The 22,518-nt window shown below is 43.8% G+C and overlaps 1 protein-coding gene across 1 annotated transcript in view; it reads right to left on the bottom strand.

The window, feature by feature from the left end:
- The window catches only part of LOC138473264 (pancreatic triacylglycerol lipase-like), a 393,166-nt gene that overhangs the window by 51,025 nt on the left and 319,623 nt on the right, over nucleotides 1-22,518 (bottom strand). Inside the window, exon 10 of the mRNA XM_069611903.1 lies at nucleotides 16,808-16,919. Within this exon, the coding sequence (XP_069468004.1) occupies nucleotides 16,808-16,919 (112 nt within the window). The remainder of the gene's footprint in view (nucleotides 1-16,807; nucleotides 16,920-22,518) is intronic.

The following is a 22,518-nucleotide window of genomic DNA, read 5'->3' as shown; positions in this document are numbered from 1 at the left end:
CGACCTGTTTTCATGCATGGGCGTTTTGTTTGTGCTTAATGTTAGCTGCCCACATGGGCCTTATGTTAAGTGGTGCAATTTGGTGTTGCTTAGCGCCATGGCGCTGTACAGGTTGGGCAGGAGTGCTGGTGACATTGGTGTGTATGTGGATTGTCGTACTTGCTGACATGGTTTGCACCAAAGGAGAAATTGTTGCTGTGCCAGAGGATTTAGACTAGGTTTAATTATTTGGATAACCACTCTGTCAACTTCTATCTATCCAGAAAGTAAACATTTTTATTCTGGAATTTAATTCTTTTCTTTTTCATTGAAACCAATCACATTCAAACCTCTTGACAAGGAGAAAGAAACAACACAAGGAAGAGAATTCAAAAACCATTCTGTATTCAATCTAGTAAGCAAAATAAATGAACATGTGTATAGCTAGAAGACAATAGTAATAAACCAAAAACAACACCAGACATTCAAGGACATTTATGTAAAAAATATATATTATTAACATACAGCTGATGTGTGTTAATGAACAGAATCCTTAATTGATTAAAAAACAAACAGACCTAAATGTGTCTGGTACAAAAAATCATCATAATACATTGGTCCAAAGGCAAACACCCAAGGACGAAAGAAGGAGATTGAGGGGAGGGGACAAACAGGAGAGAGAAACAAAAATTGGCAATCATGTAAACCAAAGAAAAACTGAAATTTAGATAACACTAGGGTTGGTGGGGGAGAGAGGGCAGGAGTATTGAATCCTTGCCACTGAGTGGAGAAACCACTAGATCTAAACAAAACACTTGAACTAAGTGCTTGGAGTGTGGCTCATCTTGATGGATGTCACTTATCAACCGTGGGCCTCGGGATCAACTCTGTTTACCGAGGTTTCATCTGCCAACGCAGTGGGGGAAGAATTGGAGTAAATAAAGAGTCTAATGTCCTGTATATATTCCAGAGACCTGTGGTGCCCTCACAAATCTTGCGCTTCGGCAGGAAAAAACCCCACAATACAATAGGTAAAAGGTTCCGCCTTCCTCAGGGCAGCAGTCATGAGTTCTGCAAAACAAATGTAGAATCTAATAAAGAGAGATAAAATGTAATTCCATTGGTTAGCTAAGTGAATGCTGAGCTCAGCTTGTCAAAGGTGAATTTAACTAAATAGAGAAAGAAATAATTTTGTCTCTACAAGAAACGAGGTTGTCTATTCAACTCTGTGTTTTATGTGTCATGGCAACTTTGTTCTAAAAGACAAAGACGGAGAGGAATTGAAGTGAGTTTGTTCCTGTCACCCATGCACCGAAAGAGGAAAAACCACCACATGTGGACCTAACTCATGCACTGGTCACCATGTGTGATAATATGTCAGATCAAGGGGAGGTTCATGGGTACCTCTGTTTAGAATAAGTATCTTGAGATTATCATGGTACAGAGTCCCATGCTCTGGAAAAGTTCCATTGTGCCAATCCTCATGTGAAAGACTGGCATAGACGTCAATCAGCAATGGTCTGGCATCAGGGGGGGGGGGGGGTAGTAGAGCACTACCTGTCAAAAAAAAACCTGTTTGGGCGTCTGTGGGTGGGAGCACCCAACCACAGGGGAGGGAAAGAGAGGAGAAGAATAAAATAGCCGTCGCTAAATGAAAACTGTTTACAAGGAATGCTGGTGCAGGCATGTCTGAAAAAAGCAAAGAACCCGAAGGTTGTGTATTCCGAATAGGAAATACCTTGGATGCAGTCGTCATCGATGCCCCTTGGCACGCTCGTGAGGCTCCCAACCAGGTGGGTGTACGGTGCGCGGCACAGAGCGTAGTGCGCTCGCTGTCATATTCCTATGGGATGGCAGTTGCACTTCGGAGTCTGGAGCTGGCGTCCGATGGGGACAAGAAAGGAAATGAGATGGCAGGAAAATGAAAGGAGAAGATCACATGTTAGTTGCTGTCATGTGGGTCCAGTTCCCAAGAGGAAAAAGGAAGGAATCCCAAACTTACCACAAACTACCCCTACCCTGGTTGCAAGTTATTCCCCCACCCTGCATGCAGCGCGAAAGCTACATCCAGGGATTTTGTGAGTGGCGGCCACGAAAATGGAAATGTGGAGATTGTATAATCACATGCTTAGGGTGTGTGCCAATAGGAAGAGGGACTCCTGCTTCACTCAGGCCCAGCCGTCGACGTACTCGGGGACCTGCATGTGCCCCATTCAGCGCTTCTCACCATGCTGGCCTATGGAAATGGGACTGCAGCGATTGTCCTATCAGGTCGTGCTCAGGGTGTGCGTCACAGGAAAGCGCACCAATACGAAGGACTCCTCCTGCTGTACTGGGGCGTGGCCCGTATGTACTTGGAAAAAGGCACATGCCACATTCTGTGCTTCTTAGCATGTTGGCCAATGGAAATGGGACTCTGGCCCTTGGCCAATGAGGTGCTCAGGGTGGATGTCCAGGAAAGAGCTCCAAAAGGGAGAAGGAATCTCCTGCCTCACCGCGGCGCTCGCGCTCATTGTGGAAAGGCACGTGACACATTTTGCATTGCTCACCATGGTGGACTATGGATTTTGGCCAATCAGGTGCTCTGGGTGTGCGTCACAAGAAAGGGCAGCATTCAGTTTCCCCATTACTTTGTGTACTGCGGCTGGCAAACATGGCAAGACGCACCGTTTTGGTCGTGGGTGATGGCTTTGTGGAAGATCTGTGCGTGTATGCACTCCAAGAAGACTTGTCTGGCAATTTCGGTTTGGAGGGAGTGGACGCTTTGTGGTGTAGTGTCGAATCCTGCTGTTTCGGCTGACTGATTCTAGAATGTCGACGCGTGGCCTCTTCGGCAACTGTACATTTTGTGATTGTGCACTTTGGTGCCTTAATTCTGGGTTAAATTCCTTGTTCTTGTGTGTTTAGTCAACTGAAGATTATGATGAAAGCAGTGCAGTGAATTTTTCCTACTGCCAAGGTGCTTTTCTCATGTATACCCCCGAGAATAGTGTGGAAGTATACCAAGGATTCCTGTCGCCAGCCAGAGGTCGGAAGGGGTCTCATCAACAGAAGCATGTGTGACTGTGAGTGCTGCTGGAATGTTCTCTTGTCAGAATGAGAACATGGGTTTGCGATACATACACCTTTTCAAGGCAAATGGCATGTCTTTGTCGCACAGTGGCAATTAAATGTTGTTTCACAATCTGCAGCGAAGACCCTACTATAAGAATGTGAGCTGACGTTGAAAACACACATTTACTTATGAAGACCACAAAAAAAAGTGTTTCCACGGAAGCACCTTTACCAAATAAAAAAAACAAAAAAAACAAAGGTTCTTTTATGAGCCACCACACCTAAGGACGTCTGCTCCCCTGGTTGAAAGTTATTCCCCCACTCCCACATGCGCCCAGCAGAAAAAGTCAGCAAATATTGCGATAGTTGCAGGGTGACACGTGTTACATACGCCCCTTTTGCAGAGGACGGCCATATAAATTGGCCTGCAGAGGCTACTGGATTGGGCAAGGAAGTTTTTGGGTGTGGTCTGTACGGACAGGTTGTGGTACACAGTGTATTTGTCAACAGAAATGCAGAGGGTGCGGTTATGGCTGTGTGTTTCACGAGGCACTACGTGCGGGTTTTAGGGGATTCCGACATACATTGAGTGAAAGTGAATGGAAAACACTGTGCAGTGGCTACTCATTTTGCAATCTATCATGTGCATGTTTAGTGCTATGGAGTAGCTACAAGGAAGTGCCAGATTTTGGGTTCTTGCAATCATGCCAATATTATTGCTGTTCATTGTGCAGGGAAAATGGCGCCGCATGTTACACAACCTTAAGTGCTGTTTGCTATGAAGGAGGCACTTGCCCAGTCATGCGTTTGTTTCAGATCTCTTGCATACGTTTCTATCACATTTTTCAGCCACCGATGTGGCAGCGTCATTTCCTATTTGGTCCGTGAATGATGACAGCGCGGTACATTGCAAAGAAGAGTATTTGTGGCTTTGCTTGACATGTGCCAATGGCATCCTTCGCCCATGGGACTATTATGTTTCACAGCACAAATACTTTTCCCCAGCTATAAAGTTTTTCTTACTATGCTGGCCATCTGGATTTTTGCACACCTCATCTAAATTGGTTTGGTGCCCTTCTTGAACGTAGTGACATGTTGACATGTTTTTTGTACTTAGTGTTGCGCTGTGGCTCTCTTGAAAATGCTCTCGAACACCTAAAAAAAAACTCTTTGTACAGTGATCCCCTTTGTAACTGATTGAACTACAGTGTTTACCACACTGCCACACCTCCCACCCTGCATGCGTGCATTGGCAATTCTGTTGTTGATCTGTGAAAGGTGCTTTTTTTTATTTACCTTTTTCCCTTTCAGAGTTCATTTTCATTTATTATTCTGTTCTCACACATGCCACAGAAGGAACGGCAGGAAAGGTCCGGTACAGAAGGGGCACCAGCTGTCTGGATACTATAGGGGATGTGCCGGGAGACGGAATTATAGGGTGGTCCTCACCTACATAGGCGCCAGTCATTGTAATGCTCCCATAAGAACCGTTCCCACGCCCTTCCAAGTACCTTCCCTCAGTACAGTAGCGCATTGCAGTACATGCACAATACAGTGTCCTTTGCCGGGTAAGGGTCTGTAGCGCAGCATTTAGTTTGCAAAGGTCGTTTTACAGCTCCACTCCCCTACAGGAGTTCCCCTCTTTTTCCCCCTAGCAGATGTGAAAAATGCTGTACATGAAAGTACCCCTTTCTTTTGTACCTAAGTAGCAACAGGTCAATTCCAAGACAATCTAGTTGACTCTCAGATTGATAAGGGCCACAACTTATTACAGTTGATATAACATATTCTTCTATTTCAGTGCACCCTCTGCACAACTTTAATAAAAGGCCTGTAAATAGGTCCTGTACAGAAAAACTAAAAACAAAACTCTGTTAACCACTTACAATCTAGTTGGTGTAGTTACACCGTATCAAACAAATCAAATCAGCAAAATATTTTTATGGTATTTTTAAAAAAGGGAAAGAACAGTATAAAATCCTGTTGCAAAGTGCTATTTGTTCACCAATTCAAGGATCAGAGACCCTGATCACTTCTGCATTTGTTAATGTGACAAAGGTCTACATGAGCTGCAGTTTCTTTGTTCATTTACCACATATCTGCAACCTCTCGATATTACTCTATAACATGGATACAAGGTATATATAATGTTGTATATTCAACAAAGATAGCCTTTATGTTTGTTGGTATAGATAGAGACATAGGGAAAAAGTTAGTAACAAGTTCCTAATATTAAGTCGACATATGTTTCGGCCATATAAACTCATACATATCACTCTCCCGGTGTAACGCTCACCTGATTCCCGCAGAGGCGCCGGTCTTGACTGGGCGAATACCGTATCTTCAAAGGTGATGTGTAACACACGGTTGGCTCTTTGGGCTGGACCTCTGTGCACTGTATGTGTGACTCGAAGAGTAAGATGTCTTAGGTAAGTGAACGCCGAGCTCTCCATCTGCCTCGGGGCAGGGTGCCATAACCAGTTTCTTCACTGGATAAGGGTGCAGGCCTCTTGACCTCAGAGGACTGCTGTCCATCGTTTACTGCACGAACGGTAAGTTCCGAGTATTTCAAATGTCTTTAAAAGTCTTTTGTAATGATGTCTCTTGTTTTGCAGGGCTCCGGCGATGGCGGATGACAGGCTGAAGTGAGTTGAGGATGGAACCCGTGTGAGGAATAGAAGCGCCTGGAAGCACGTAAGTAAGCGCTTGTTGCCTGCTTCACGATGCGCACTAACTGTCCTTTTATCTTGCAGGTACAAGTTCGGAGCTGCTGAAGGGTGCCGGAATACCCACTGGGTTCGGCGTGGGAAGGAGTAATGGCACGTGAGTAATAAAGTTACCCAATGTCTTTAAACGCACCTTCTTTGTCTTTCAGATGCGGGATGCAGCGCCGAAGGCCTCCGGAGCGTGCAAAGGGTTGGTAAGCTTTTGTCTTTCAGATGCCGGAATGCAGTGCGAAGACCTCCGGAGCACGCGAAGAGTAGCTAAGCCTTTGTCTTTCAGATGCCGGAATGCAGCGCGAGGCGTTGGTGACAGCCGATGGACCAGGTAAGAGAAGCGCTGTCACTGAAGACCGTAATGCTAACCTGTTCTTTCTTGTCTTTTTAGGTGTTGCTGAAGACTGGATTCAGGATGGTAAGCCTTTTTCCCTTAGGCCCAGGATCAGATGCAGAAGACACGATGAGCGTTCTGCTGCAGAGGATGCAGAATAACGCAAAGCAAGATTCATCCATCGGGTGTGGTTTAAATAGCTTCCTGTAGTGCTTAGGTGTCTCCTTCCACAGCCTCGCCTAGGTAAGAAAAGAGTTCCTGCTTTCCAGAAGAGTTCCAGTGTTCTGAACCTAGGGAGTGGCTCCTGCCCCACCCAACAGGAAAAGTAGTCCCAAACAGAAGAGGATTAGAGGCTCAACTGGCAGGTAAGTAAGCAGCATGGTCTGCTGCAGGTAAGTCCACCCAAGCATTATGAGCCCGGCGCTTCCAGCGCTGGGACTGGGCATATTTATGAGCCTGGTGCCACTGGCGCCAGGACAGGGTCCAAAAGGTCCCAATTGGGACTGGTTGGCACTCAGAACCTGGGTTATGGGTCTGCTTCCAAGGGAGTTGGGTAAGTCCTGACCTTTTGGAAGCAGAGATCATGACACCCGGTGACGTTGGTTTCGTTGGTACAGGCCGTCTTCAGGACAGAACAGCAAGTTTTTTGAAAACATGTAATTTATACTTTCCCAGGTTCAATATTTCTTGTGTTACGATCGAAAACATTTAAAAGAGAAAGATTTTTTAGAGGATTTGCTAAAAAAGGACTGATTTACATTTGTCTTTAAATTGTGGCTGTGGCATATTTTTGTTTGTGCAACTACATTTACTAACCTGTTTTAACTCAAATTTTTTCAGGACATTTTAGGAGAATATCTGGATAAGACATTTCTTGACAACGTTAGGCTCCTTATCGGATGCTTAATTCAGGAGGCGTGTTCATTCCATACCTATGGGTGCACATGCCTCTGTCAGTATTGTTATCATTCCTTTTGGGTTAAATACATTATCATGTACTAAATAAGGCAATTATTTTGCATTAAAGAGATACATTATCGTGTACTGCAGACTGGTTATTCTTAATTTGTCTCTGTGGCGTGATTATGGTCAGCAGTCTTGATTCTATTGGTGTGTTGATGACTGCACCTATGTTAGATACACATATGCACCGTCTATAATGGAAAAACACAACAAACACAGATACCCCAACTTACGTTAGTTTCTTTGTGCGGAGACTTGTATTTTTGTGTACAAGAGCAAACTGTCACTCATAAAATACCTTTATGTATAACGGCTTCAACGATTCGGAGACATTTTATCCTCTGCTTGTATTTATATTTTCTAATGGCGTGTGGCCGCCAAAAGAGGTGCAGCTTTCATGTTAAGGTTAAAGACAGTCCAAAACGGTTCACCAGGTTGTTTAAAGAGCAATGTGGTAATACCGGGACGAGCCATGTTTGTGCAGTTATCATTCAAAAAGGTTTGAGTGTACAGTTCTACCTTCAAGGGGGAGCGTCATTATTTTTAAATTCCTGATACATCTATAGTTTCTGCTTACCTCACAGAGCTTGCTCGAATGCTCCTGCTTATTCAAAACTCCTGCCTTTTATAAATGCCTGCTACGCGTACAAGGCAGCGGGATGCATAAATATTCAACCTTCTTTTCTGGGATAGGAAGGGACGGTCACGTGACTGTGCGTGATGCGCACGTTTGAATAGTACACGTTTGCTGGGAGGCTGGGATTATTGGTGGATGGCAAAACTGCATGCTAAAAATGTGTAATTTCATATTAGAGACGTGCTGTAGGGTGCTGCATGCAGCAACGAAAAATAGAGGCTGGCGCCAGACAAAGACACAAATTACCTCTGTTGCACGTCAGGAAAGGCAAAAAGACCTCAGAAAGGCATTTTTCATCTCAATACTCTGGTCGAGTGGGTAGGTATAAGGACATTTTCTTGTAGTAAACGGAAAATAGCGTGGACTGTACCAATGGTCGTGCACAAAAAGTGAGGTCTGGTGAAAAAATATACACTTCTCACTCACTATTTGTTTAAAATTGGTCATATTAATTACATTTATCAAAAAGGTATATGAAAGGGAAAGCGCAAGTAATAGCTGCCCTAACACCCCTTAGCATTAAGGGAGAATTTCTTTTTGTATGAAAAAACTTTTTCCAATCAATTACAGGACACCAGTATGGGGCCACTTTTGCCCCTGACCTGGCGAATCTGTATATGGACCATTTTGAGATCAATTCTATTTACCACCTTAACAATCCCTTTAGCTCCAACATTCGAGCTTGGCACAGATACATCGATGATGTTTGTATGGTCTGGAGAGGTTCAATCATTCAACTGATGGACTTTCACAAGAGGCTCAATACTCAAAGCCCTTGCATCCAATTTACCATTGAATATAACACAACTAAGGTTCCGTTTCTAGATTTAGAAATTATTAAGGCAGATCATGGAACATTAGAAACAGTGCTGTACATTGTGTCGTTCTTTGGACTAATCAAATGTGCGCATCACGCATGGTCACGTGACCGTCCCTTCCTATTCTAGAAAAGAAGGTTGAATATGTATGCATCCCGCTGCCCGGTACGCGCTAGCAGGCATTTATAAAAAGCAGGAGTTTTGAATAAGCAGGAGCATTCGAGTGAGCTGTGTGAGGTAAGCGGAAACTATAGATGTATCAGGAATTTAAAAATAATGACGCTCCCCCTTGAAGGTAGAACTGTACACTCAAACCTTTTTGAATGATAACTGCACAAACAAGGCTCGTCCCAGTATTACCACATTGCCCTTTAAACAACCTGGTGAACCTTTTTGGACTGTCTTTAACCTTAACGTGAAAGCTGCGCCTCTTTTGGTGGCCACACGCCATTAGAAAACATAAATACAAGCAGAGGATAAAAGTTCTCCGAATAGTTGATGCCGTTATACCTAAAGGCATTTTATGAGTGACAGTTTGCTCTTGTACACAAAAATACAAGTCCCCGCACAAAGAAACTAACGTAAATTGGGGTATCTGTGTTTGTTGTGTTTTTCCATTATAGACGGTGCATATGTGTATCTAGCAGAGGTGCAGTCATCAACACACCAATAGAATCAAGACTGCTGACCATAATCACGCCACAGAGACAAATTAAGAATAACCAGTCTCCAGTACATGTATAAGGTATCTCTTTAATGCAAAAGAATTGCCTTATTTAGTACATGATAATGTATTTAACCAAAAAGGAATGATAACAATATTGACAGAGGCATGTGCACCCATAGGTATGGAATGAACACGCCTCCTGAATTAAGCATCCGATAAGGAGCCTGACGTTGTCAAGAAAAGTCTTATCCAGATATTCTCCTAAAATGTCCCAAAGAAATTTGAGTTAAAACAGGTTAGTCCATGTAGTGGCACAAACAAAAATATGCCATAGCCACAATTTAAAGACAACTGTAAATCAGTCCTTTTTTAGCAAATCTTCTAAAAAATATTTCTTTTTAAATGTTTTAGATTGTAACACAAGAAATATTGAACCTGGGAAAGTATAAATTACATGTTTTCAAAAAACTTGCTGTTCTGTCCTGTAGACGGCCTGTACCAACAAAACCAACGTCACTGGGAGAGTGATGTGTATGAGTTTATATGGCCGAAACATATGTCGACTTAATATTAGGAACTTGTTACTATCTTTTTTCCTATGTCTCTATCTATACCAACAAACATAAAGGCTATCTTTGTTGAATGTACAACATTATATATACCTTGTATCCATATTATAGAGTAATATCGAGAGGTTGCAGATATGTGGTAAATGAACAAAGAAACAGCAGTCCACGTAGACTTTTGTCACATTAACAAATGCAGAAGTGATCAGGGTCTCTGAACCTTGAATTTGTGAACAAATAGCACTTTGCAACAGGATTTTATACTGTTCTTTCCCTTTCTTAAAAACAACATACAAATATTTTGCTGATTTGATTTGTTTGATACGGTGTAACTACACCAACTAGATTGTAAGTGGTCAACACAGTTTTGTTTTTAGTTTTTCTGTACAGGACCTATTTACAGTCCTTTTTTAAGTTGTGCAGAGGATGCACTGAAATAAAAGAATATATTATATCAACTGTAATAAATTGTGGCCCTTATCAATCTGAGAGTCCACTAGATTGTCTTGGAATTGACCTGCTGCTACTTAGGGACAAAAGGAAGGGGTAGTTGACCTATCTTTGTTATTTTTCTATATATAAGTCTCCCCTTCGATAGTGTCGACCCCCCGTTATCAAAAACAGGGAGTACCCATTCTCTAAACTACCATGAAAGTACCCTCCGTACATACTGCTAGGGCGGTAGCCTTACGACTAGTCCCTTGTGCTTTGTTTTCAGTTGTCGTCATATGCAGTAGAAACACTTTATGCTACGCCATTAGTGTTAGGGGTAGCATTCACGGATATACTTACATTGTGTAATACAAGAATGTTTACAAGGACTGGAAACACAGCTTCATTACGTGCAGGAGGAAGTCATTTATTCTGTGCGACCCATGCAGCTACAGCACTTTTCTAACCGGCATTAAGGTTGTTTGCGCTCTGCCAAATTTGGCTGTTTCCTTAATTGCCTTTACATGCACTAGTATGTGTGTGAGGAAGGTGCAGCAGCTTTGCCATTTTGCAGACTAAGTACAAACTGTCCACCTGCAGTTACATGTTTTCTTCAAATACTTGATACTTTCAGTCACACCGCTGAGTCCAGACACAAATTTGTTTCACGGGTCATGGAATGGCAAGCAGCAGATAAATGAGATTAATGCAACATTTAACACAGCCACGGGCACGTGACAATGCAGTTTGCTGTTCCTTGTTTAACAGTGGCCGTTATACAGTTAGGAGTACTGTAGCCACACACTGGTAGGTTTGCAGAGCCACCCACGAAGTCGGCAGCAGTACTATAAATGCGATAGCCTACTGCATGTTTAGGTAGGGCTGGCGACAGGGGCGGTGTTACCAGCATACAATGGATGACCTATGCCTGGGTCTAGGTGTGGAATGGAAACACATGCGCTTCCACAACTACTTAAAAGTGCATTTGAAGATGCAGCCATGTGGCCATTAATGGAGTCCTATGGATACTTGTAGTGTGATTGTACATACACCAACCAGGTGCAGTGTCCCTAGAAAACATCCATATTGCTCATTTGTACTTGTTAGGGAGAATTCACCAGAATGGCTAATTTCCCTTACCTACTGAGTCCCTCAGCAGCTTTGCTGGATTTCTAGGATTCCTTTTTTTCACCTGGTAAGAGTGTGAGCCTTTTTTCCTACTCTTACATGTGTTTTGCTGTATATGTTTTCACATTCTGGTGTTCGTAGACTGTGGAGCCTCACCTACTACATAGATTTATAAAGAGACTTTATTAGTCTCTTTATAAATCCACAGACCCAGTGCAAATTATCTTACATAGAGTACTGGAAAGGGTTAATACTTATCCCTTTTTGTCTGTTTCTCTTGGAGTATTGTTTCACGCCCTTTTCATCAAGACTTGGTTGGTGGCAGTGGTAACTACCCTATTTTTCCTACTGTGGTTATCTTAAATAACCTTGGTATTGTTTTAGGCTATCTTGGTAGCCTCGAACTTTAACCCGCTGGACCATATACGTTTTTATACGGTTCCAGCTGGGTTTATTCGCCATTTCTTTATGAAAATGTTTTTCTTGTGTTTTACTCTGCACGCCAAACCAGGTTTGGTTCCTTTGTTCACCGTCTTTTCACAGGCTTCACCGCAAAAGTCCTCCTTAGGTGCCTGTAAGTCTGGGTAGGCAAGATGTGAGGGAGGGGTTTTAGGACTCCTGCCATGGGTTCCCTTGGTAACCCAAGTCGCACTCCTGTTTGAATGGCTAGGTGACTGTCCCGCCCGGACAGCCACCCTGCTGTGTGATTGACAGCCAGGCTGTGTGAATGGGGGAAAACTGCATAAAAAGCAGGTCTCTGGGATTGGAAAGACAGAGTCGCCACTGGAAAGAAAGAACCGACGAGGAACTGATGGAAGAGGACCCCTACAATGACTGAACCGCCCGGTGAAGCCCTGCTGCAGGTCCGAATCTTCAGACTCCAATGACAGAGAGGATCCTCCAGGAATCTTCTTACCCTGAGCTGGTAGGACCAACCGGTTCGCCCAAACTGCAAGCCAGGACTCCCTCCTCTGGTCGATACCGCTATATAGAGCTACAGTGGGCCAGATAGCCAGGGAGGTTGGATCCTGCTTGGGTTTTAAGGAGCACACCTTTTATTTGTTGCTTTGCTCTGCTGCTGGTTTCTTCCCTAGGCAGTGCAGGACCCTCCAGTCTTCCTACTTCATGTCAATCCGACAGTTGCTTCAGGAACTGTGAGCCTGCAGGAACTGCCAGGAACGTCCGCCTCAGCTACGGCTTCTTCTCCATTTAAAGGTACTGTGGAAATCTGGTTGTTCGTTTCGTCCATCTGCGGTGAAGTTGTGTGAAACCTTTCGCCAATCCAAGGGCTTGTCCTTCTCTACTCTTTCAACTAACTTTTCTGCCGACCAACTTCGTCCGGAACTCTTGGCAAATATTTAACCGCAAACTACCCTGAACTGTGTGATCTTGAGCAAAAGACTTTTGTCCTATTGACTTTGGCCATAAGCCTTTTTGATTTGATTCCATCACTGTAGTTCCTCTTTCTAGATTGCCCTGCTTACTTACCTGTTGGTGCTACTCAATTTGTATCTAACTTCGTCTTTCCCTCCCTTTTAAATTGTTGGAGTGCCATTTTGCTCACACTTCATTTTTTAGCTTAACTTGTCCAGAATCTATTGGGAGTGGTGTGGTTTATTAAGAGTGTGATTTTTCAACTGCTTTGCTTTAGTGAGATGTTATACAACTGATGTGTAAATAAATGTATATTCTTTTGCTCATAAACCTTGAATCAGTGTTTGTTTGAATCATAGTAATTGCTGTCCTTTGTGTAACTATTGATACTGCTCACTTGCTCTTGAGATAAGTCTGGCTGCTCAGCCATCGCTACCACTTTACTGTGGAGTACAGGCTTGTACCAAAGGTGAATGTGTACTGTCACTTGTCGTCTTAATTGTGTGTGGTGTTCCCAAAGGGTACTGCATATAACTCTGCCTAACAGTACTTATCCAGGCCAGTACTGTGCGGCACAGATTTATCATGCCCTATTAACACAAAAAGAGAGCCTACTGCCACACTACACAACATTTACTATGTACATCTATAATTGGTACAATACGCCAACACTATTCGGAAAAGTAAGGGATAACGCAAATGCATGCAAACACCAGACAATATGCCCTTTCCACACGTTTATCATGAGTGCAGCCAAAGAATTAGTAACAAACAGTTGTTAACGGAATGTTATGGTTATGTTGCTGTACGAAATACCTATCCTCTTTACAGAAAATGCTATGCTAAAGCAACGTTCTGCTTCCTGTGGCATACTAAAAACCTATGAAATTCACTTACAAAAACATTGTTAAAGGAACGTCATGGTTAAGTTGCACTAGCAAAAACCTATGAAATTCTATGGAAAAACTTTGTTACAGGGACGTTATGGTTACAGGTAAAACCGAAACCCCCCAGAAATTTGACAGTTAGGGTAAACTAAGCAACCATAACTCACGCCACTACCGTGCATTACTAAGACTAACACCCATAACATCAAAGATGACATCACAAATATCATTGATGACATCACTGATGACATCACATATGTGGCCCACTTATTTTTGGTCACTGAAATATCTAAGCCTGTTGTTTTGGTCACTGAGAGTCACAATATTTAAATTCAAAAGGTGCTGTATTTCTAGACGTTAACCTTTTCATATGTTCTTAAAGTACTTTCCTTTACGGTTTGGTCTCAGCTCAAGGTGCACACACAAGGGGTAATAGGCAGGCTTCAAACACACAATTCATTTGAACACATGAAAATAAACTTTAATGCTATTAACATTTTCTGATGATGCTGTTTCTTTCTTTTTTACTTTAGTTTCCCTGTATGTGCCTCTAATTTGTATCCATTGTGGGTCTTCATATGTAAACTTTGTTCTAGCACAAGTGTGTAGTGAGTCTTGAATTGTTAGCTAGTTATTACATCTTTAACATTATACAATCCTCCCTGACATCATGTTACCAACATTATAAACACAACCCCTTGTAGGGACTTTACATCAAAAATAATTTCAGGTGTGATGTCATCAGTGATGTCATAAATTACACTTGTGATGTCATCTTTGATGTTAAGGGCGTTAGTCTTAGCAGTGCACAGTGATGGTGCCAGTTATGGTTGCTTAGCTTACCATAACTGTCGAATTTCAGGGGGTTTTCGGTTTTACCTGTAACCATAATGTCCCTGTAACAACGTTTTTCCATGGAATTTCATAGTTTTTTGCTAACACAACTTAAATTGGTTATGGCTTAGTGAAGCGTTGGTGTATGGGAGGTGAAGGCGAGGCGGATGGGAGGTGAATGGACCTGAGAGACGAAGGTGAAGGCTGGTAGCATTCCAAAAGTTTCCAAATTGTTGCTATATAAAGAGGTGTGACAGATATTTCTGTTACTCTCTTATGAATGGTGCTAAAGTGTTTTTTTTCACGAGTGGCTGTGTGAACGAGCCATCCTTGCAGCTAAAAATCATTCTGTCAATGAAATCGATAATTAGATTCAGGATATGCTTCCAAGCACAGTTACTTAGTACAACTCAATCGGTGGTGGATACCGACGAAGCCGGTAAGAGCTAGTAAGGGATGTGTAAAGAGACTCCAGATACTCCAGAATGACGCTGTGCGGATCATTAAGGGTACCAAGAAACAGGACCCAGTTTCTATACACAGAAGAGAGTTGCATTAGCTTCCAGTTGAGGCTAGAATATGTTTAAAATTAAATACTATTGTACATAAGTGTCTATATGGAAAAGCACCTCAATACCTAAAGGAAAGATTGGTTCTGGAACGCATTACCCAAGTTACTCGGTCAAAGGTCTCGATACGTCTGACCCAGCCAAGATGCAAACGAGCTTCAGGTAATGGGCGTTCCTTCGCCTCACTGGCAGAGGCGATGTGGACTAAACTCCCTGTGGAGATGCGCTGGGAAGAAAACAATTCTGTTTTTAGGAAAAGCCTCAAGACCCTGCTGTTTGTTTAGATTGTAATATGTTGGTCTATCTGTCTTCCTGTGCTGTGTTTGCGCCCTGATGCCTGTGGGCTCTGGCGCAATCTAAACAAATAAACCTACCGACGAAGCCGTAAACTATCCCACAGAATTCCTCAACTCACTCGACTCGATTCCCTGGGAACGCCACCACATGATCCTTGACTGAAAGTTGGGTCACTCATCATGCTGCTTGGCAATCTCTAACCAGCTAGGCTGTGTACTGGCACAAGGCTGTCCGTCATAACATTTCTGCCCAACGTACTTGAAGCGTCAGTGTTGACTGGGAAGGGAAAAGGAGACAATGTTTTCATCCCCCGCATTGCACTCATTCTGACAGACAACTTAACTGCCGTTCAGTTTCAAGTGCCTACAGTTCCCGGTCAGGCTGGGATTCGGTATCACGATCAACAAGGTACAGGGCCAGTCAATCAAGTGCACTGGTACCAACTTGGAATCTCCATCTTTCTCCCACAGGCAGTTATGTGTTGTGTGTTCTTGAGGGCGTTACCCAAATCAGTTGTATATCTTTGCACCAACTGGCAAAAGAAAAAATGTTCTTCATAAAAGCCTGACAATAAACATGCACTTTGGTAATATCAATCTATAGGTCCATAGTTGTTGGCACCGTTGGCATCATGTCACCCGTCATGCTGCTCAGGAACATCCATGTTGTACTCATGTACAGTTATATGTTTCAGGATGAGTTTTTAAGAAGAACCACACATTTTGTTGGGTAGTCTTTATACGGAAACATTTTTTAAGAACTTAATACTGGAAAAATTTAGTGAATATTTCTTTTCACCCTTCTTATGGAGCCTTTCCGTAAAGCTACCCTTCTAACAAATAGTACCTACGAGGCAATGAAATCCCAGGCAACGCCGGCTAAATCAGCTAGTTAGATATAAACATTGTAAACAAGTTTAAAAAGAGCCAATCTACGCCAGTGCAATGCAATAAAAGAATCTACTTTTTTGAATTTTTTAAAAAGCTTCTTTTGCAAAAAAGTCACCCCATCCTTCCCCGCCCCTCCCCCTGACGCCCTGCAAAGACATATTTGTTCCTGCAATCGCAACTGTCAAGAACACAATGGCTGGGATGGCACCAGCAACTGCGCACCTGACTATGCAAAGCGCCCCAGTCGAGACAGAAATATAGTGAGAAATAGAGAACCAGTGAGAGCGAGAGAGACAGCGTGAAAGAGAGAGCAAGATGGAGACAGAAAGAATCAGAGAGAGAGAGAAAGAGAGGGAAAGATCAACAGTGAAAGAGAACAAGGGGGAGACATAGAGAAAGAAGAACGGAGAAATAAAGTGAACGAGAGTGCAAGCGGGAGACAGGGAGGTGGAGAGTGTCAAAGAGAGAACAAGCGGGAGACAGGGAGGTGGAGAATGTCAAAGAGAGAACAAGAGGGAGACCGAGAAAGAAGCACAAAGAGAGCGAGAATGGGGGAGAGTGTTAGAATGGTGTAGGATGCACCGGGTACAGCCAGTCATTTTTTATCACTTGCATTGATAAAAAAGCAAAACAATTGTATATCAAATTGACACAAACTTACTTGAAAATTTGATACTGCCGTGTGTTCCCCTTACTTCCATAGAGAGCCAGGTTGAAATACCCTTGCACGCTAGAGCTGCCGGTGACTGTGACAGACACTCTGTACCGATAGCCTGGAAAGCCAAGGACTTTGTCATTAAACATTAAATTGCAAAGATTAAAATAGGCGCTATGGAAAATTAAGCAATATGAGTGGTCAAAAGAAGCGTTTGAAAGCCTTTGTGTAACAGTTTGTCCTCAAGTATTCAACACTAAAGGTCTGATACCAAGACACACATCCATTAATAAGGCACATCCATAATCTTACATTTTCCACCCTAGTAGACACTCATTGATACTATTGTTTTTTGTGCATTTAGTGGTGCTACCCCACCTATATGGCAAAACATTACTACAGGTAAACGATAGAGAGAAGGGGGTGTCAGGAAGCACTCTCTGGTTGACATGAAAACTGGCAACGATTGGGCAGAAAATGGCCTAAGTACCAGCTGTTCATTTATTTGCCTTGCCTATTCTCATTCTGATGCCAACCCACCCCCCACAACTGTGTTCATTACACCTTCATGTTAACTCCCTCTGTCAACACGCATTGCACGTCTTAAGTGCCTGGCTTTGTTAAGCTAAAGGGTTTTGTGGTGTTGGAAACATGTAACTTGATAGTTGGTAGAGCTTTGGCCCGTCGCCCATAAGTAGTTCATCAGATTTCTCCTGTTCAGAAGCACGCTTCAGGTGATTGGTGGAAAGCAGGGAGACAGAGGGGTTGAATTACAAGGCCCTGCATGTGATTGGCTATTGAAAATTAGCAGAGAGCACAGAGTGCATTAGATGAGCCCAAGAGTTTCAAGCTTGAGTCATTAGCAGAGATATTTCCAATACAAAGTGGTGCGTAAGTGTGTTGTTGTCCGGTGTTTGGGCGTACTTCTGGCCCTTTAAGCAATTGGAGGTGGAGCTGCTGTGAATCCAGTGACATGGCTGAAAAAAACTGCTTAAAACCACTACCCACTGCGAAAGCGGTGCGTAAGTGGTGTTGTCTGGTGTTTGCACCTTCAAAGAAGAGTTGCACGATGATGAAGAGACCAGCTGCTGACGTAATCCAGACAGCGGGGGAGCAGTCGGGTTCCTGAACCAGACTCCAGGTGAGACAACGTGTGTCCTCACTCCCCACACTAACACCACCCCCGTCTGTAAATGCGACCCAAAGATATTTGCCTTGATGTTTGGCACCCGTGAGTCACCGGTACGGATCAAAACTCCGACAGAGGCGCTGAACAAGATTGAGGAATCGGAGCAGAGGACTGCTAACAACAAGACCCCACTGGCAAACTGCGTGAAAGTAGACAACAGTAGGGTGTCTGCGTGCCTGTCCCAAGTGCAGGAACTAAGTGCTGGGTTGGAAGGGTATGAACTCTGTTCTGAGAACGCCCCTACTCCCCAGATAGAAGAGTTGTCAGTAAACTCCCGACTTTGGGGACGCCACCGGCTGAGGGAAACCAAGAGGAACATCCGCTGCATATTAGGCTGGAGGAGAAACTGAGGGGGGATCAGCCCCAAGACCCCCCACGGAGCCGATCACCGAGGGGGAAATCCCAACAGCTCACATTAAAAGTCCAACTGTATATACAGAAGGTCTAGAGACCTCTGTGGAGGACTGTGGGAATGAAAAGGTGACAAACACTGTTTCGGCCATACGTGAAATCCCCAAACCAGACAGAAAAAAAAATTGCGATTATTATGAAGATGAGAGGGAGGGAGAGGAGAATGATCCCAGCGGGGAGGCTCCCATTCAAGGTAGAAGACTGCTGCTGGTGTAGTGGGCTCTTGTAACTCCCTCGACCCCCACCCAAAACAAGTAAAGGAGATGGAGTGCGGGGAGGAGAAAAATGTGGGTTCAACCACTCTGGCAGAATGGGAGAAGCTACCCGATTACCTGGAGCCTCAGAACTCAAAAAACAACGCCCAATTTAGATTCACTGCAGGTCCAGCCCCGAAAGTTGATTGGAATGTAGAATCAGGCACCAGTGAGGCAGGAAGCATGGTTTGGGAGGATTTGGACGAAATGGATGAATTAGAGGGGTCCTCCTGGCAGATGCTTTCAAAGATTACCTGGATGGATGAAAATGAAATAAAGGTAAACGTGAATAAATCCAAGATCTTGATAATGATGTCCTGGCACTCAAAAAAAAAAGAGAAAGTCGTTAATTGGATCATCAAAAGTCAGAAGCTGGAAATGGTAAACTCTATAATCTATTTAGGAGTACAGATTAATAAAAATGTAAACGAACAAGGCCAATACCTGCTGACTAAAGAAAAGTTAACAAACCAGAGGAGAGCCCTGCATAGACGATATGGAACTTTCTCAATGATTCCAATCCTTACTTTTTACAAACAAAAGGTGGTGGCAGTCTTGAGGTATGGGTCGGCGTCACTACTAAACCTGTCTTGGAAAACATGGGGAGTCTGAGGGATTCTTTTGGAGAAAGGTATTGAAGCTGCCAAATCGTGCAACACGATAAGACATGAGTTAATGCTCCAATCGATGACATCAACGGCTATGTGGAAAATCATCGATATTCTGAATAAATCAACGGAGATGAAGGATAAAAGCCTGAAACGATGCAAAATTCGATGTAAAGAATATCTCAAGGCAAATAATATTGAGACAGAACTGTTGACAATGAACCCCAAAAGGCAAAGAAGATCCTGCAGGAAAGAGACTGGATGGAAACTTTAGAGCTAATGAGCAATAATGAACTTTGTCCTAATATTGTATGCGAATTGAAGAAGCTAAACCAACCACCGAAATATCTTCGAACATTTCCATCAGCCCATTACAGAGACCTCCTTATGCGATGTAGTTTAAATATCCTAGACTTAAGAGAGGTCTTGTTAATGAGAAAACAGATTAAAACCGAGGCGGCGGTATGCCGTTTCTGTAAAGTCCAGGAGAAAATAGAGACAACTAGACACCTGATGCTCAACTGTACATCTCTCACCGAACTAAGAACGACATTTCTGGGTGCCTATGTCAAATCATGTGATTCGATGTATGAAGAAGAATGGTGGGAAAGGATAATGATGTGGGAGAAAATAGGAACAACAATAGCCGCTTTGAAATTTGTGGAGACAGTATTAAAGGACAAGGATCCATGAAGTCCAATATTGGAACAGACTATGGACGCCTTGATATGAAAGTACTTACAAGTGCTAAGTGGAGAAATGTTAAAGGTTTAAAATGTGTTAAGCAATAAAACATTTTAAAAAAGTTTTAATAAGATATTTCCAATATAACATTCTGTGGTCATACGTATGTTCCCAGAATACTTGGTAATTGGATGCACATCTCTGCTAAATCACACTAGTGCCATGTGTCCCCTTAACCTCTCTCATCAGTGATTTATTTACAGATTTAGGGTGATTTATTTACTCACTGAGAGAACAATGCATTTATAAACCCCAGAGAAATATATGCACAATATGCAGATTGGATGCAAACAATGCAATACCTTCTGAGACCAGGCTGAGTGACCCAAAGTACATGTTTGCCGGGTCTCATGATGTATTGTTTGGAAAGACAGTACCCCCTTTAGTCCACGCACATCAATATTTTGGGCCTCATTATAAGTTTTGCGGTGCAGGAAAAGTGCTGGTAAAAGTGCTGATAATTCCCTGACCTGCACTTTTACTGCACCGCAAAACTAGAAGTGTGCAGGTGGCGGTCACTGATTTACCTCCAGCCAAGAGCAGGTGATAAATCGGGCCCCCACCATCAAATAAACTAGTGTTATTACCGGAACTGGTAACATCAGTGCCAGTAAAACCGGCAATCCCCTTTAATGGAGTGCCAATGGGGATTTACCACCCTTTCCGCCACCTCTAATATCCCAGAAATTCTGGAATATCAGGCAGCGGAAACAGTAGTTCAGTTTGCCAGTATAATGCAGGTAATACTGGCAAACTTAAAATGAGGCCCTTAGACCCAACATTTAGGCCACCTGCCCTTGTTGGAGCTATCCCCTTGCCCAGAGATTTTGTATCCCACTTAAGGTTCTGCCTGACCGCACTGCCCCTCACTGCCACACACTTTGAAGCGAGGCAGAGAAGCTTGTTAATCCACAGTGTGCAGCAGGAAGAAGGTGGTGCTGGTGTATATGCTGTGCTTCACCCAAACTCCCAACCAAACTTCAAGCCTCACCCACCGTATTCTCTGCATGCTATAGCATGGTCCGGTGCTGGCAGAGGAACATGGCCCACTCTACTTTTTTTAGTTGTCTCCCTGTCAATTATCTTGCCTCATGTAAAGACTGGTCCCTACCGGTGTCTGTTCTTCCGCTCTCTATATGGTAGAGGAGAGGCACAGAGGACCCCAGCCAAGATTCTCTATTATTGGTACGTGGTCGAGCAATCAAGGCCTAGCTTCTCAGGAGGTGATGCAGGCTGGTTCTTAAGTACAGTATAGTCCCCGAACCCCCACAAAGGAATGTCCACACACTGTATTACTGAAAACACAGTCTTTATATAATTAATATTCAAAGGTATGTACACGATCACAATAACGCACTTTGTACTCGGAAGTCAATAATGATAATATATACAATTCTAAAGTGGTACCACTAAAGTTATCAAATCTCATTAAAGTACATCAACTGTATGGTTAAAATGTCACAAAGATTAATAACGAGGAAACCAGCAATAGAGATAGCAAGGAACGCAAGATGGTTGAAACAATAGGCAGAATACTGACCCTGACCACTATGCACAGTTCTGTGTGGAGATCCCCCCCCCACCTGGGCAACCTGTAAATAAAGATATATAACACAAGCCCAGTCCATATAATGTTCGATAGTCTTACTTCTTCCTATTAAGGGTTTACCCCCCCCCAATGTGCCTGGTGGAGTAGAGTTCTCCGACGATGCGCCGACCGATCCTTCTTGAGTGCCTCCCTTTCAGGCGGAAGCCACGGATCGTCAAGAGGTGTTGGGGAACTTGGCGTTCGGTGTCGGGGAATCGATGGCCCTTCTTGAGTGCCCTCCCTTTAAGGCAGGAGTCACGGGTCATCGAACGTCCGACGGTGAACAGGGTGAACTACGGCAGGGAAGTGGCAGCTTCGTTCCTAGCGGTGCTCGTCGACGACAGAGCGTTGGCGTCCTGCAAGGAAGAGGCGTGCGGGGCACCTCGGTGACGATAGTTCTGGACCGCAAAGAGATGATGAAGAACTGTGGCCCATCAAGGTTGTCGAGTCGTCGGCATCTCTGTGGTCTTTAGGTGGCGGGAAACCCACCGGTGGATGCTCCTCGGCGCGTTGACGGTCGGGCCTTCTCCAGCAGGAGACAAGCGGGTGACGATGCAGACGAGAGCGTCCGATGATTAATTGAAGTTCTTAGGCAAACGGGAGCACAGCAGCTCCGGTCGGCGACGGCGGTCGTCGACAGTGGCGGACAACAGTCCGGGTGCTTCTCCTTGGAGTTCCGCAGCAGTTCCCGTATCGGGTCGGCAGCCTGTCGAAGGTCTGTCTACCAGGGAGCGTTGGCAAAGATCAGCTGTGCACGATGGTCACTCGTAGCTCGGGAAGAGGGCGCCTTACCAGGTCCTCTCTGTGTCAGTCCTTGGAGGCACAACAGCTTTCAGATTGCAAAGGAGAGCAACAGCAATTCTTCTCGTCCAGCAGGGCTTCAAGGTCAAGTGTCAGTTACTCCAGTTACTCGTCGTAGTGGA

This window comes from Ambystoma mexicanum, chromosome 8 (genome assembly GCF_040938575.1).
Source record: "Ambystoma mexicanum isolate Mex_15411 chromosome 8, UKY_AmexF1_1, whole genome shotgun sequence".
In the NCBI taxonomy this organism is placed as follows: Eukaryota; Metazoa; Chordata; class Amphibia; order Caudata; family Ambystomatidae; genus Ambystoma; species Ambystoma mexicanum.
The sequence above is the reverse complement of the archived record's forward strand: the minus strand, read 5'-3'. Positions and strand labels throughout refer to the sequence as shown.